This window comes from Macrobrachium rosenbergii, chromosome 28 (assembly GCF_040412425.1).
Source record: "Macrobrachium rosenbergii isolate ZJJX-2024 chromosome 28, ASM4041242v1, whole genome shotgun sequence".
Lineage (NCBI taxonomy): Eukaryota > Metazoa > Arthropoda > Malacostraca > Decapoda > Palaemonidae > Macrobrachium > Macrobrachium rosenbergii.
Genome location: NC_089768.1, coordinates 30248462 through 30265677, shown reverse-complemented (window position 1 = coordinate 30265677; position 17216 = coordinate 30248462). Strand labels below are relative to the sequence as shown.

Sequence of the window (17216 nt, the reverse complement as noted above, 5' to 3'; positions counted from 1 at the left end):
CTGATGAACAGCAAAAGAGGCATCGTCGAGAATTTGGTAAATACGAAGGCTTCTTTGTTGAGAGTAAGCAGAATTTGTCGAAGACTCGTCATGTTTGGGATTCGTAATCTTATCGCATATTAAGGCAAAGCCAGGCAACCTAATAATAAATGACTACCGACCAAGTAAATAACAACAACGTACACAAACAAGGGGAAACTTCAGAGTAAAATTATGCAGACTTTCAATGTAAACAGGAAACAGACCTCAGGTAAGGATATAATGTGAACACAGATCATGTTTCGCATTTAAATGCCAACATGACCAGCGCAAAGATCCGAAAGACCGTTCCTGTTTCGTGACTCCGAGTAAAACGAGTTTTTTTTTTTTTAGATTTCGAGAAAGTAAAATGACAATGACAATGAACTCTCACCGAAAGAAAGTCGAGAGCTATTTTTAGTTGGGCAATTTCGAGCGCCAGATTATCCGGGAAACGGAGATTTGCATCTTTCCGAGTTTGAACTTTTACTGGTTTAAATGTAACGCTCGAAAGAACTGTTCCGTTTCATGCCATTTTATTTCCTGTGAATAATAAGAATGAACTAGTTTCAGAAAGATTGTCACTATTATTTTTTAATGAAAAAATCCACACTCCTTCTTCTGCTTGGTTCACGAAAGCACACGTTTCATATATAAATATATTTGCGCTTTCATCAGTGTGGATTTTTTCACCATTTATTATTATTATTATTATTATTATTATTATTATTATTATTATTATTATTATTATTATTAATTCATGTGAGGCAAGTAAAAAAAGCTGTTACTTGTCAAAAAAACTCCACTGATACACGACAAAGGAGGAAATAAATATCCAAGAAAAGAAGAGTAATATATAGACAAAAATAAATCAATAAATAATACCCAGCCAATAAACGATGATTATATACCCACGTCAACAGTTCATGAGAGAGGGAAATTAAGACATCAGTAAAAAGCAGTTTGAAATAGGATTACACCTCTTCATCTCACAAACCTCAACATTATTACAGTTCCAGGAAAAAAAACTCAGGTACTGTTTAGTGTAACATCGTGACACCTCACGATGTACAAACCAAGTAGCACGCACTAATTCAAAGACACGGTGGAATATGACTTACGAGATGGCCAAACAGAATACCGCCTTAAAATTGTTAAAGAATTTAAATTATGAATAACATTGTTAGGTAAGAGGAAAAAACTGCTGTGAACAAGGAATATTATGATGAAATTTCCTTAAGTGTAGGAATCCTAGATTTGTCGGCAAAGTTTCACCTGATAAAAAAAAAAAATCAATGATTTTTACCGTCTCTTTACGGGGCAGAATGTTCGGCATTTGGGTACGTGCCCTCTAAAACTTGCCTTGGCATAACTTGGCCGGGAATTCAGCATTGCAGAGTGACTATAGGCTATAGAAATTGTCCGTAAAACGAAGACATGGGAATGGAAGGAATATGTGAGGAGTATGTAAAAAATATCATGATGAGGTCATAGGATCAGTTGGAGGTTGTGGGTATAGAGTGTAGGAAGAGGTAGTCTGAAGCAGCTATTGTTGTGGAAGTTTCCCGCACACAAGACTCATCCACGACTGAGTTTAAAGTACGAATGTGGTATTGACCGTTATGATATTTTTTGTATTATCGTAAGGCATTCCTTCTTAGAGACACCGGCCCGATGTCGAAAAAATCTCTTCGTATTTGTTAATGAGAAGAGTGAATGAGTTAATTTGGACATATAACAAACAAAATCGTCGATAAAAAGCATTGTTTCACATGGGACACTGGGACATTTCTGTCTGGATCGTGTTTTGTTTTGGGAGCTTTCGCAGATGATGCATCTTCAGCAAGACTTCACAGAGCCTCTTATTTTTCCTGAGGATTTAGCTTGAGAGCGATTTCGACTATAAAAGCGACCCATCTCCTATAAAAACCTTTTTTTTTCTTATGTTTTTTTACCACTGCTTTTTTAATGTTGTACGAGTATATACAGGGGCACCTGTATCTAGGCAGAGAGAGAGAGAGAGAGAGAGAGAGAGAGAGAGAGAGAGAGAGAGAGAGAGAGAAAGCACTCAAAACTGTTTAAGGATTCTACAACCATCAGTTTCATGAATGGCAGATCTTCATATCTTTTGTCATATTATGATTGATGAGGTTAATATATATATATATATATATATATATATATATATATATATATATATATATATATATAAAAGAGAGAGAGAAAGGGGGACGGGTTACCAAATGAACTACAAACGAAAGCTATGGTTCCGGTAATAACTGGTTACAAGACAAGCCAGCTTTTTTCGTGGCTAATCGAGTGGCCCGAAACCGTTAGCCTAAATTTCTTCCTTATTGTTTGCCTCCATAGAAATGAGCTTTCGCCCTCTCTAGGCGATTATCGGCTCGGTTTAGTAAAAAAAAAAAAAAAGAGAGAGAGAGAGAGAAACTCAGACGTCAATAAATCCGGTTTTTCGATGGGGATTTGCGGGAGAAAAGGGAGATGACGGCTACGCTTATGATGCTATATGCCCCTCCATATCACTTACTAACGAGATATGCCTCCGCACCCTCAGATTAGCCGTGTGGTCCTTCAGCATTCTTGTTGCCTCCGGAGTTCTTGCCTAGTTTTTTGGAGTTTTTTCCATTTTATTCTATCGTCTGTTACCTCACATCATGGTCGTTTTAAAAGTTATGACTATAAACTAGTACGACGTTAGCTAATACGATATGGATTACTGACCACTTATCCGGTTTTGTATGAAATATTCTTCCATTTTTATGGACCTATGTCCTAAGTATATCTTAGTTTAACCAGACCACTGAGCTGATTAACAGCTCTCCTAGGGCTGGCCCGAAGGATTAGATTTGTTTTACGTGGCTAAGAACCAATTAGTTACCTAGCAACGGGACCTACAGCTTATTGTGGAATCCGAACCACATTATAGCGAGAAATGAATTTCTATCACCAGAAATAAGTTCCTCTTATTCTTCATTGGCCGGTCGGAGATTAGACCTCGCGGCCAGCAGAGTGCTAGCTGAGAACGGAACCCACCCGCCCAACGAGACCTATGTCCTTTGTGACCATAATGTTCACTTAGGGCTTTGCACGTTGCTAAGTAACCAATTGGTTCTTAGCCACGTAAAATAAGTCTAATCCTTCGGGCCAGCCCTAGGAGAGCTGTTAATCAGCTCAGTGGTCTGGTAAAACTAAGCTATACTTGCTTATTTGCAGCACCAAAATCATTGGGGTAACCAATACAAGAAAACCTAAAGAATTTGAATGGACTTAATTTTTTTTGCTAGACTCATAACCAATAATGACCAAAGACCAATGCCGCTCCCTTTGTAATGGCTGCAAATCAGGTGATTTGTGCCCTCGTTGCAAAACAAGTGCTTGAGAACGACTGTATCAAAGCGTTCCAAACTTTTGGGACCATCCTCTTGACCAGGATCATAACGTCACCTCTAATGTGCCAGAGAGGTAGGGTAATACAAGTGAAGGTCTCATGCAGAAGGACTTCAAATTGTGTTAGAAGAATTTCCTTTCAGACGGGACACATCCTTATTTGCTGCTATATGACATGGGAGCAATTGAGTCCTAGATGAAATTTCAAAATGGTTTAGTTCTCATTCCAGAATGAAAATTTAAAATTAAATTCCAGGAGGTTAGATCGTCTTATGACGCGGAAACACTTGAACACCCTGAGAATCCATAGACTCATTACTCTTGACAAAATGCTGCTTTATATAATATTTCTTGGAAGACTAACTACCCTTGCAATCAGTATGTTGAGTTGGGAATAGGCAGACAGGTCCAGTAGTGTCGAACCCCATTTTTTAAAAATAACTCTTTAGAAGTGTCATTCAGTTGAAATGTAATCGTCTTTCATTACAGCTTCACAATTTGTGACCATACCACTAAGTCATCTATATCTATCAAGCTAAAGGTGGCCATCCCAGTAACTATGTCACTAGGGGAGTGTATTTGGTGAGTTTTAGAGTAGCACATACGCCTGATTAGGCATTTTCCAGGTTACCAGAATTTGCGTTTTCTTCATTTTTTCTCTCTATTTGCTAAACCAGTTTTGAGGTATTGTTGCTGTCATTAAAAGAGGAGACTGCAATTTCCAGTCAGATGGACATCTAATGCTTAGTAACCTGCTTCGTTCAAGTTAGGTTATCGTGCGTCGGTGAGTGAAAAAAGTAAATAAAAAAAAAGGCTTCGCGTGACGCCAACCACGAGAGAGAGAGAGAGAGAGAGAGAGAGAGAGAGAGAGAGAGAGAGAGAGAGAGAGAGCTCAGAGGGTGAGAGAGAGAGAGAGAGAGAGAGAGAGAGAGAGAGAGAGAGAGCTAGTACTAGACCTGCAGGTCAAGAAGTACAGCGATGCAAATTGAAGATAAGCGTCCTAAACACACGTAGGCTACATGCGTTGTATTTTCAGTAAATATTTATGCATTTCAATTTAAATGCACAGGAAAATAATATCACATTATCTATATGCATCCCAGAAAACCATTGTAGATAACAGCGACAAGAATGTCATACAAGTATCAATATCAAAATTTTTAAAATTACATCAGTTCTCTAACTGGTACTGACAGTAATGACACCAAATATTCTTAACAAAGGAAAGAAGTTTTTTCCTATTTGATAGATTTAGAAAACACTAATAAGTACCAACGCCAAATAGAGCCTCAAGGCGGACCGGTTTAAGCCTTAAAAACGTTTATGGCCGAAACAAAAAGTAAAAGCAATGATTTGTCTACGATTTCTGAGAGAGAGAGAGAGAGAGAGAGAGAGAGAGAGAGAGAGAGAGAGACTCTTGAACATAGTAAAAACAACTAAAACGAATTTTATCAACAATGTACTGAGATGATAAAGAAATTATGAAGTTGGTACAAAGTACACAATTTCTCTTTTTCAATTTGGGCCTTGTAATTTTGCAAGTCCAAAGAAGTCTTGGTGTTACACAACTTGCTGCATATTGTCTTACGATAACTGTCTTTTATCAACGTACACCAACTTTTATTCTGATGGGTAAAGAAATCCTGAAATATTAGGCAAAAGTCACAATTTCCAAAAACTATCCATTAAGCATCTATTTAATAGCTACATCGTTGTTCAGCTTTAACCATTTCGAAAACTCGTCTCACTGGTTCTGTCGCATAGCGAGCGTTTGTGTTTTTATAATAGCAAATATCTCTGCGTTGAAAGTTACCCAATTTGCATCGGTAGTTAAAAGGTTTCATGTTCCCATGAACAAGTATGAACATAACAATACCAGAATTCCTATAAAGACTGTGTAATTTATATAAAGAATGCACAGTGGTAAGAGAACTTGGCTACAAATATAAACGAATTTCACAGTATAGGTTCAAATATAAACGTATTTCATAGTGTATGGCTGAAATGTAAAAAAATTTCAAAGCATGTGAACCAATATAAACCAAGTTCATAGAATAAAGCTTAAATATAAACGAATTTCATAGTATAAGACTCAAATGTAAACAAATTTTTTAAGTATATGAATCAATATAAACGAAGTTCATAGAATAAAGCTTAAATATAAACGAATTTCATAGTAAAGTGCTCAAATATAAAAAAATTTCATAGTATACTAATCAAATGTAATCGAATTTCATAGTATAAGACTCAAATATAAACGAATTTCATGGTACAAGGTTCAAATATAAACGAATTGCACAGTATATGGCTCAAACATAAACAAATTTCAAAGTATATGAATCAGATATAAAAGAATTTCATAGAATGAAGCTCAAATATAAACTAAATCGTAGAATAAGAATATAAACGAATTTCGTTGTACATACTCAAAGTATAAACGCATTTAATTGCACATGACTCTAAAGGCAAAACTTTTCCTACATAACCCTTCTTTCTTAAAAAATAAAAATTATAAACTTCCGCAACACAATGTAATCTGGATGATCACATCATTATACCAGTTCCCTCATTTATGAATAATGGGGTTCAGCATCACCATCTATGTTTACTTGTACAAAAAAAAAGGTTTGTTTTCCTCATCGTTGTTGAAATCGTAGAATTTATAGCCTCATAAAACACTGCATGGGTCCCTAAGGTCTGAATGCGAAAATTCTCTGCCTGGGCCTTCTCGTAGTTAGGTCGCCATAAAAGAATATTCTTGAGCTTTCAGGCAATCTAAATGACCGATCGTTTAAATTTCGGATAATAATCTTTTGCTGAAATTCGTACCATTCGTTAATTTTTTGCATCGCGAATTTCTCAACTTTGGCAGAATTATTTTTGGCTGGTAAAAGAATAACTTCTTTGCTGTTAAAATATAAATAAAAAAAACATTTTTATTAGACTTATTACTTTAGGATGTGTACGTAAGAGTATCCAAGGAATCTCTGAGTCTTAATTGTCTGAAAAAGCGGCATGATTAACAACTTTTGGTTCGCTAAATCACCTCTTTAACTTGCCGTAAACTTATATGAAAAAAATTATATTTATAACATCAAAGGTGATGTTCACTGATGTATGGTTAATTCTTTGAATTTCAAAGATAATTGTAAAAAATCTCTCTCTCTCTCTCTCTCTCTCTCTCTCTCTCTCTCTCTCTCTCTCATTATCTCATTATATAAATAATATGTATATATATATATATATATATATATATATATATATATATATATATATATATATATATATATATATATTATATATATATATTTATATTATATATATATATATATTATATATAAATGTGTGTGTGTTTCTTTTTGTTATTTCCGGGTTCATTCGCCTATAGTCCACAAGTGTGTTAGTCCACCTAGTAGGTTTTTCAGGCGACAGGACCCACTGCCACTCTCACTAGCTACCAAAGGTCTGTTGCTAGTTTTAGAAACGGGCATTTTTCCTGATTCACTCATTTACGTATCGTTGCAACTCACGATAAAGTTCTTAATAACTTTAAATGATCTTTGCTAATTGTGCCATTGCCTTTTTTAATTATAATCAATCAGTAGGAAGAAGAGCAATGGCCCCACGGAATTAACTTGACTGCGATGAAGACGTCATGTCAGAAGAGGTCGAAATTTCTCAATCTTTTTTTCTTCCAGTGAAAACGTTAGCAGCATTTACAGTAGCTTTCTTCTTGCGAACAAAATTACTTACTACGTTATCTTTGCATTTGCCTTTCTCTTCCTTCTTTCAGTTTTATTCACGTATAGACGTTCACTTCTCTGATCGTTTAGGTCACACTTTCCTTACGCCAGCACGGGCTCTTGGCCAAAGACGGTTCGTATATGTGGTAAGTTGCTGACCGGTCTAACCTGCATAAGTTTGCTTAATAATATTTACTGGAAGCATCGGTAATGTTTAATAAGCTTCACAGAACAGAATACTTACACGTAAACAGTGAAATAAGCCATCCTGGAAAACTAACGTAAATTGCTAAAAATGTTATTAAAGTAACATAATATATATATATATATATATATATATATATATATATATATATATATATATATATATATATATATATATATATATATATACATGCATCTATATATATATATATATATATATATATATATATATATATATATATATATACACAGTATATATTAGCGCAATCTTTTGGGATAGTACTGAGATTGTTCCTACCACATTTCCTATACTAATTTTCATGCCCTACGGTATATCCTGGTACTTGGTGACTGTCATATGATTTAACACTGACAATCAAAAACCAATGACGAACTCCACTTCTTGGGAGATGGTCCAAATACTTTCCAATCTACTTGCATAAAGTTTTAGGTCCCTGGGACTACGTATCTTAGAACCCTCTTTTTCCTTCTCTTTTTATGTGGTGGACTGACATTTTCCTGTACGGAAAAAGTAAAAACGAACCATCAATTAAGCGTTGCCAGATGTTGTATTCGTGTGTTGGTTCATGTTTTTGTCCAGTTGGGCTTTCTTTCGACTGTAGTTTCTCTTAGGTAGACTGTTTTTCTTAGATGCCCATAAAGTTACCAGTGAGGGCATCATCGCACGAAATCTCTTAACTGATGCACTTCTTTGCATCTTAGCAAGAAGTGGTATAGCAGTTTAGGTTAGTCAGTTGCGATACAGCATTTTGATGAACGGTTGCAGACCAGCGAAGGGATCCTTGAGGTAACTGGGCAAAATACAGAGAGAGAGAGAGAGAGAGAGAGAGATTAAATGCCTAGTTAAATTTTGCGGGTAATTTAAAAGTTTGTTAATCTAATATAATTTATAATCTTGGATATCTCCACCCTCTCTATTTCCCAGCTAGTTACCTGCAAGGTTAAGTATACCTTAGTTTAACCAGACCACTGAGCTGATTAACAGCTCTCCTAGGGCTGGCCCGAAGGATTAGACTTATTTTACGTCGCTAAGAACCAATTGGTTACCTAGCAACGGGACCTACAGCTTATTGTGGAATCCGAAACCACATTATACCGAGAAATGAATTTCTATCACCAGAAATAAATTCCTCTAATTCTTCATTGGCCGGCCGGAGATTCGAACGCGGGCCCTGCGGAGTGCTAGCCGAGATCGATACCGACCAGTCCAACGAAGAACTAAATGGAAGACAGAACCATTTGAGGTACCTTCTAAAACTTTCTATAAACCTGTCTCAAATGATCCTCTGACTAAAAAGAGAGAGAGAGAGAGAGAGAGAGAGAGAGAGAGAGAGAGAGAGAAAAAAATCCGTCAGAAGATGCGTACTCACGCACCCACTAAGCGGAGGACTGCAAATACTGTAATACAGAAACCGAACCGAAACGCCAACTCACTGAGCAAGGATTCCAGTCGTTTCAAAAAATAAGTGAAATGCCTTCTTGAATAAGTTGTGGGGGCGCGGTGCTCTCACTCTCTAATCGTGAGTTGGAGACTATAATGGGCAACAGTAAGAAAAACCACTTCCCTCGACAAGTTTACGCTGCTGGATCGAGATCAGGCTTTCACTTCTACGGAGCTTCCAGAAGAAGAAGAAGAAGAAGAAGAGGAAGGCGGGGCTTTTAAGAGAGGTCTTCAGTAGGTCGACAGCAGTCTCTCTTTACCTGTTTGCCCCAGTCCAGCTCTCGCCTTAACCTGGTATGGTCTCTGAAATACGGCTACAACAACTGCCGAACGTTTTTCCATGAGAGGAAGTTTCACAGCTTGAGAATATGGTGAGTTTTCTTTCGTTGTCGGTGCTTTGGGTTGTGGAAAGTAGCCTTTGTCGGGGTATCTCAGTGATTTTTTTGTTTTGTCAGACAAGATGACAGTCTGTCCTTACGCATATTTCATGTTGTGAACGCGTGGACGTCTAGAACTGGAATTATTAGTGAAGTCTATGAATAACCGGTATCACACGCATTTCAAAAGGCGCATTGCTGCACTCCGAGTTTCTAACGTTGGACATTGAACCTAGAGGTCTTTTAGTCATTAAATATATACAGTATATATGTATATATATATATATATATATATATATATATATATATATATATATATATATATATATATAGTCTGTTTGTGCATGCGTGTCTGTCTATTTTCACACACAGACATAATCATATATACATACATACATACATACACACATATATATATACATACATATATATATATATATGTATATATATATATATATATATGTATATATATATATATATATATATATATATATGTCTTTTCCTGTAATATATGTAATAAAATATAGAAGGCCCATAAAACACTATTTAAACGTTGAAATATATGGTTTCAACGTTTAGTGTTTTATATATATATATATATATATATATATATATATATATATATATATATATAAATACATATATAGCATACGTGATGAATATATTATTCATTATCCCTTAAATTTGACGAAATACATTAATTTCTCGCAGAGGTTTCATTAAGGTCACGTACAATGGCCATCGAAAGACTGCCAGCACGCGTTCAAACTTCCGATGGCCAATGTAATCGAACTGCATAAACCCTCTGTGAAAAATTAATATCTTTCGTTAAGTTTAAGGGATTATAAATAACATATCCGTCGTATGAGCAAAGGAGAACCTGATGTAGAAGAGAACGTTATGTTTTTAGTTTTCTGTAGAAGAAAACTATTGTGCCGGCTTTGTCTGTCCGTCCGCACTTTTCCTGTCCGCCCTCAGACCTGAAAGACTACTGAGGCTAGAGGGCTGCAAATTTGTACGTTGATCATCCACCCTCCAATCATCACACATACCAAATTACAGCCCTCTAGCCTCAGTAGATTTCATTTTATTTAAGGTTAAAGCTAGCCATGATTGTGCTTTTGGCATCGATTTAGGACAGGCCACCACCGGGCCGTGGTTAAATTTTCATGGGCTGCGGCTCATACAACATTGTACCTAGACCACCGAAAGATAGATCTATTTTCGTAGGCCTTGATTATACGCTGTACAGAAAAATCGATTGCGCCGAAGAAACTTCGGCGCATTTTTTGCTTGTATTTGTTTATCATCTGTTATGCTCTTCTTCTTCTTGCAGTTGCTGAGTAGGTGGTGGAAGTGGTGGGCCGGCCTTTGGTCCGTTTTTGGATGGTTAACAGCGAGTTCGGCCGAGCTGGTGTGGCCCACAGTCCAGCCCATAGTTGAAGCGCACCTCAGCCAGGCGCCGTATCTGGAATCTCTCTCAGGCACTTCGGATGGCCAGCCTGCCTACGAATACGCCTTCGTGAGGGAAGATTACGGAAACTCCATCAGCCCTCCGGAAGGGGAAACGGCCCTGAATGGTTAGTGTTTACGACTGGTGGACTTGAAAATTAAGCCTCTTTGGTATGGAGATTAAATGCCCTCATAATTCTTTTATAGACAGTAGTAACCGAAATGCATATAGCTGATTAAAAATGCTTGACCACAAAATAAATCATATTGAGTTTCCATGTTAGCTAGGATTTTATTTTCATAAGTTCTTACTTTCGATTCATTTCAAACAGATGTCTAAGGCCTGTGTTCCAAGAGACTCCAGATTTTTTCCTAATACTTCCTAAGCAACATTTTTGAATAGCAAAACAATTCTTGCGTGGGTCTGCCTTGTGGTAATCTACGGGGATTGTACGCCTAATTTAGCTTATATATAAAAAAAAACCTTTAAAGAGTAGTACTAAATGTGTTGCTTTCAAAAGTAGTACTAAATAAATTTGAAGTATGATAAGCCTACTTCTTAAGAATGAACCTCTGAGTATATTGTACTTTAAACATGCGAGTAAATATACAGTAGTATTCAGATGATGAAGTACAAACTAAGTTATTCCTCATTCCTTCGTTAACAGTGAGCAAAAAAAACTCGATTGAGCTTATTATACACAATGAGCGTGAAAGATGAGTTTGTGTAGAAACAGCAAAACTACAAACAATCACAAACATCACAAACTGTAGAATACAGACTAAAAATATGACCATGCACCATGCTAGGTTAATTCCTAGTGAGTGCTTTCCTGGGCGTTTTAAACTGGGAGGATGCAGAGACACAAAAAGAATATCTTCTTCTTTTCATATTTCTGGTTTTCTAGGAGGTATTAGGTTTCTCACGAGAAAGGTAACATTATGCAGGTTATCTGAATAATATTTTACCTGAGAACGCAAAATATATTTTCAAGTTATCTCAAGGGAGAGGAATCATCAGGCTATACACAATTCCTGATAAACAAATTACTTTACTTTTTCATCAAATAGATTTTCTTGTGAAAAACTGGCAGTTTTCTCAAAGTGAAAACGCCATTGGAAACCATTTCTTTTATAAGAACATATCTTATTTATTTCTGCTAAATTCTTTAGGCTAAATGCTCCACCATATCAATATCTGATAATGAACTTGCCTGATCATTGTCCTTAAACCTGACAGGTTTCTCAGCGCGGACGGGACTGGCGTCTGGATCCTCTGACGCAGTCGAGGACCACCAAGACGAAGCCATAGCCGCTGAGGTCAGCGGCCGGTCCCCCGACGCCAGTCCGAGGTTCATCAGCCAATTCGCCGAATGGTACAAAGGGAAAGAGAAGCAGAAGGAGAAGGAAAAGGAGAAAGAGGTCAAAGAAGACAACGACAATTACCACGTCATCATCAGCCATCACGCTGCGCAGACGCACCACAGCGATCATCACAGCAGTCATCACGGTGACCACCACGGCCATTACGGCTATGGGCACGGACACGGGCATGGGCATGGGCATTATCACCACGATCATGACCATTACCACCATGATCATGGGCATGGGCATGGCTATGGTCATGGCCATTATAGTCACGGTCACTACGATCACGGCCCGTATGGATACGGCCACCAAGGAAGCCACTCGAACATTCACATTTACGGGTATCCATACCATCAGTACCAAGGTGGGCATCCATCCTATTATCCTCACCCATACCCATACCCCTACCCCTACTATGCCCCTGCACCTAGCAACCACCACCACCATGAGCCACAGCCCGTTGTGCAGCCGATTATCATCGGGGCTGGAGGAGGGGGAGGGGGAGGGGGAGGAAAAGGGAGAGGCAAGAATAAAGGGAAACTCATCATCCTCAATACGAGTTCCACCGGAGGACAGGTTTCCACACAAGGTAAGAATTCCACGTTCTAAAAAAAAAAAAAAAAAAAAAAAAAACTTGATTCTCATTATATTTTGACAAGTCTAGCTTTACTGCTTTATAATAATCGTAGATGATCTCTATATTTAACCAGTAACCTTTCCCCGGTATGACCTCGTTTGATAATTACCGAAGATCGTTTTACGTAATCGTAACTAAGAGAAAAAATTACCCCAGAGGCCTTGGACAATTTTGATTAGTAATACTACTTTTATTCTTTCAGGTAACTACGCAGCAGGTTTTAGGTACATTTCGTAGTGGATTGATTAATTGTGGGTTATCTGGCGTCACAACTACCAGGGTCACTGACGCCGTTTCGTAGTGAAAGAGCTTTTTTTTTTTATCAGATGGTGACCACCAGTAACTCTCCGTTGGCTCATGATAACTGTTAATGAAAACAATATGGACTTTATTACCTGACTTTCAGTTCATTAAAATGAATAATATTTATTACATATTTATACTACACAGCTCTTGTTATTACTTTATCTATTGTTATTAAATTATTTATTTAGTATAACTGTTGATTAATTTTTCACCATTAGACATCGATACTGATGTTCTAAGCCGGCTTATTATAGTATTATTTTTAGAGTTGATGGGATATACCCCTAGCCGATATCAATATAGCTGATTGTGATTGGCTGAAGTTCATACTGGTCAGCCATCAACCTACCAATGGTTACAGCTCAAATGCATCGGCCAATCGGAAGGAAGATAGTTGGACAAAATGATGACTATGGTACTGTTCTTGGTTTATCAATGCTGGTAAGTTAACTAGAGACCTGTGTTTTGTTGTGATTAGATTATTAGGACAGATGGTCAGTATCTTTTTTTTAGATAGTAATTTGTGAATTGCAGTAAAAATGGTGCTAAAGAAACCTGAAAATATAAATCCCGTCTACTTTCGAAAACCGAAATGGGGCACCAGATTTGAGAGCCTCGTCCACGCCTAAGTAGGGGTCCAGAGTTCCTGATGTCTTGACATCTTAACTAGTTACTTACTGAGTACATTTCGAATGTAACTATCCCGTATAACAACTGATGGGTGTTTATTTAAAAGTAGAGTGTTCTGTGTCACCAAATGCATTTCAATAAGGCTTGATATCCAGTATACGGTTGTACAGTATATTCATAGGGACCAGTAATGCTCATATCTTTTTTTCACGCCAGCATGTGAATACTTGCTTAACTTGAAGCAAGAATAGCTAACCACAGTAATAAGATGCCCGAAGCGTGAATGATGTGTAAAGTCTTAGTAAATACGCCAAAGGGAAACTTGGAAAAAGTGAAGACGGTCGTTTGCAGACTAAACGTTTAATTCTTGATCAAGGAAAGCTCTTTCCAGCCTCCCCTCTTATCATTTTTTCCCGCAGCTTCAACGCATAATGTGTAATTGAAATATTTTATTAAAAAAAATCCCAAGTTGTCAAAAGATAAATGGATATTGTGAAGAGGAACAACGAATTCGAAAGAAATACCTCTCAATGCCCTTGAAGACTCAAGATGTTACAGAATACCTGAGTAAAGGTTAAAAGTCGAATCTCGCTTTTCCAGCATTAGACTCGATTCATCTTTAAAAAAAGGCTTCTTCCTTCGCGTGTACTGCGTCGTGCATCGAAGAGCTGGTCTGCAAATGGCAACATCAGTGATAAGGAATAGTTACGTGATGGCATGTTAAACGTTAAAAATTTTCAAAATGCGGCCAGATATGCAACGAGCAGAAATCTGTACATTCTGCCCCGTTATTCTTTACTTAATTGTACCAGAGCTCCTTATCTCGTGATCCCATCATTCAAAATCTGATGCTATCAGAGCTGACAATCAAATCACAATCAGATGGTGGCGGCGCTGACGTATCTTAATCTCTGGGCGTTCGAGGTCCACGCACCCAGAGTAAACGTTCGTTAAATCTCCTTTTGTCTGGCTATGAATTTGAGCTGATATATGAAATTCCAAGCCTCGTTGTTCCTTTCTTTGTGCACCTTTAAGCTTAGGCCGGAATCACAGAGAGATGGGATTTTAAGGGGCAAGGTTACGTTATCTTTTTAGTTTTCGTTTAAGACTTTTCTTCGAGCGAAAAAAAAACTTCGATTAAAACACATTGCTTTGCTTAATATACATACAGTACATAGAAACGACACTGGACATGTATTCAGCTAATATACAGGGACGTTAACAAATTAATAAATCAGTAAGATAATGGGAAAATAAAACAAAATGATAAACAATAATGTAGGAAACAAGATAAATAGCCTATACAAATTTTGGGTGGATTCAAGATGAGGCTGAACTCGCCGTTATAGGATGTAAGGTAAATGCAATGAATATTAATTTACATTGGCGCAAGCGGTATCGATGTTCACTTATTAACCGTCTGATTGCGAAGGTATGATTATGATTGGTGCTACTATAGTATGAGGTCTACCATCCATTTTCTACATTTGATCTATCAGGGGCTAGTTCTAAACACGGCGAAACAGTGTTGGTGAGTCACTGTTCCGCCGTGTTTAGTACTAGCCCCTGGGGGATCAAATAGTTTTGTATATAGTTTAAGGAGGTAATGGTAGATAGCATCCTAATTTTTCTTAGGTCGCGTATAACTCGGTAGGTATCATACTTTAGTATCACCGTATGATTTTATTGTGGACCAAAAGCTACCATTAGATCACCATAGGCAGAAAATAAGTTGGATTGTTCTTCGTAATTTTAGAAACACATCTTCAATGATTAAAACGTAGATAGAAAATTATAAAGCTGAATAATTGGGTGGGAAGATAATGGGGCGATTGAATGAACGAAATGGTACTTAGGGCCGAGATCTAGGCACTGAGACCAAAAGATTCAATCTGTGTAGTTTGTAAAGCAGATTATTGCAACACTGTAAAAAATTTACTTGGGCGCCTGTTTTGGGATTTGCCAGGAATTTCACGGAGTTGCAAAACCAAAAATGCTAACCAATTAGAATAACTCCCCTAGTTTTCTGTCAAAGCAAAACTGACGTGCAAACAAATCAGAAGTGTTGCTGTTAAACTATTACAAGTTTCACGCTCTTAGTTATCTGTACCTTTGGAATAATGGTAAGAAATATATACCAGTGGAACATTAATGCAACAATGACAGTGACAATTTTGGGGTCTAAAACAATTTTCGGATAGGAACGATTTCGTGGAATAAAGAAAATTGTCAACTCTGCACATAAATTCAGAAAATGACACAGAATAGCGAGATACTAAGTATAAATTTAGCTTACAGTTAATATCCGAGTTTGATATGTCCAAGTTCCTACAAATAACGAGTTTTGCTCCTGATGAGCAACACCAATTGTCACATAAATTAGGCTAAGTCCAACCAGTGCTTTTTAACCATTCAAGCTCAGAAAACTCGTCTTTATTTTTTGAGACGTTTAATCCTTAGGCTTGGGATGCATATTAAGATTCTAAACAGAAGTGATCATTATACAGGGCAATAAGCGTCACTTCAGTCAGTCGGTCAGCCAGTCAGTCAAACTAGTTAACCGTGATTTCAAGAAGCAGACTCCATTCCCCCATCAAAGAAAATGGTCCAATGTAGATTTCATAGAAAATGGAAATGAATAGGTTAATGGTAAGCTATATAAATTTGAATTTCAACCGTAAACTGTTAAAGCATCACATTAGTAGTGTTTTAGACTGGGAACTTTAAAATTCACATGATTAACGTTGTATAGCCTTTTATCTACGTTTATTTATAATTTTTATGACTTTCTACAAGTGCATGACATCATCTGAAATATCCAAGTAATAAATGATCATATTTCTTCTTTTTTCCAACCAAATGGATATGAGTATTTAGTTTCCCTTGGAGAACCACTTTCAATCAACTGGTCAGCATCAGAATTTCCTATAAATTAACTTTCATAAGAAAGTGAAAACACCGTATGAATAAAAAAATTATTAAAAGTGGGATAGAGTTGAAAACATGAAGGTGAGTGGAGAAACTTGAGAAATAAAGAAAATTCGAGGATGGACTTTATGACAACTTCAGTAGGAGGTATTTGTGGGAACAGAAGTTTAGGAAGAGAGAATGAAAAATAGTACTTAGTGGGATAAGGAAATTAGAAGTTTAGAGAAGGGTAAAAAATAAAGAGATCACTTGAGGTGCAGTTGCATGACTGAAGAGAAAATCAAGTACAAGATTGCAGGAGGGTGGAATTCAATCAAAACAGTGAGGTAAAAGTTTCCCTTGGAGAACTACTTTCAATCAACTTGTCAGCATCAGAATTTCCTATAAATTAACTTTCATAAGAAAGTGAAAACACCGTATGAATAAAAAAATGATTAAAAGTGGGATAGAGTAAAGAAAATAGAGGCATGAAAGTAAGCAGGATCTTTAAGAAAGGTAAGCTGTCAGTCTGAAAAATAAATGCAGGAAGTATGATTGTGAGAATTAATCTCCGAAGCGAATACAGTCCTGAGTAAATTGAATGTGTATTTTGACGAATAGCTGAACGTAGATTGCATAACAGAGGTTGTGCTGACTGATACAAGAATACTGTAGAATTGGTTAGCATAATGGAATACAAAGAG

At 37.0% G+C, this 17216-nt stretch overlaps 1 protein-coding gene across 1 annotated transcript; it reads left to right on the top strand.

Annotated features, from left to right (window-relative positions):
• Positions 1-9058: 9058 nt before the first annotated feature.
• LOC136853922 (uncharacterized) lies at positions 9059-13168 on the top strand. The gene is made up of 4 exons (XM_067129822.1): positions 9059-9206; positions 10549-10792; positions 11905-12621; positions 12872-13168. Exons 1-4 carry the CDS (start codon positions 9204-9206, stop codon positions 12904-12906), a joined length of 999 nt encoding a protein of 332 aa, XP_066985923.1. The 5' UTR covers positions 9059-9203; the 3' UTR covers positions 12907-13168.
• Positions 13169-17216: the final 4048 nt, after the last annotated feature.

What these genes read in the sequence shown, in the direction of transcription:
- LOC136853922 (XM_067129822.1), top strand. An exon ending in AGGGGAAACGGCCCTGAATG is followed by an intron (nt 10,793 to 11,904) that starts GTTAGTGTTTAC and finishes TAAACCTGACAG; the next exon opens with GTTTCTCAGCGCGGACGGGA. An exon ending in AGGACAGGTTTCCACACAAG is followed by an intron (nt 12,622 to 12,871) that starts GTAAGAATTCCA and finishes TTATTCTTTCAG; the next exon opens with GTAACTACGCAGCAGGTTTT.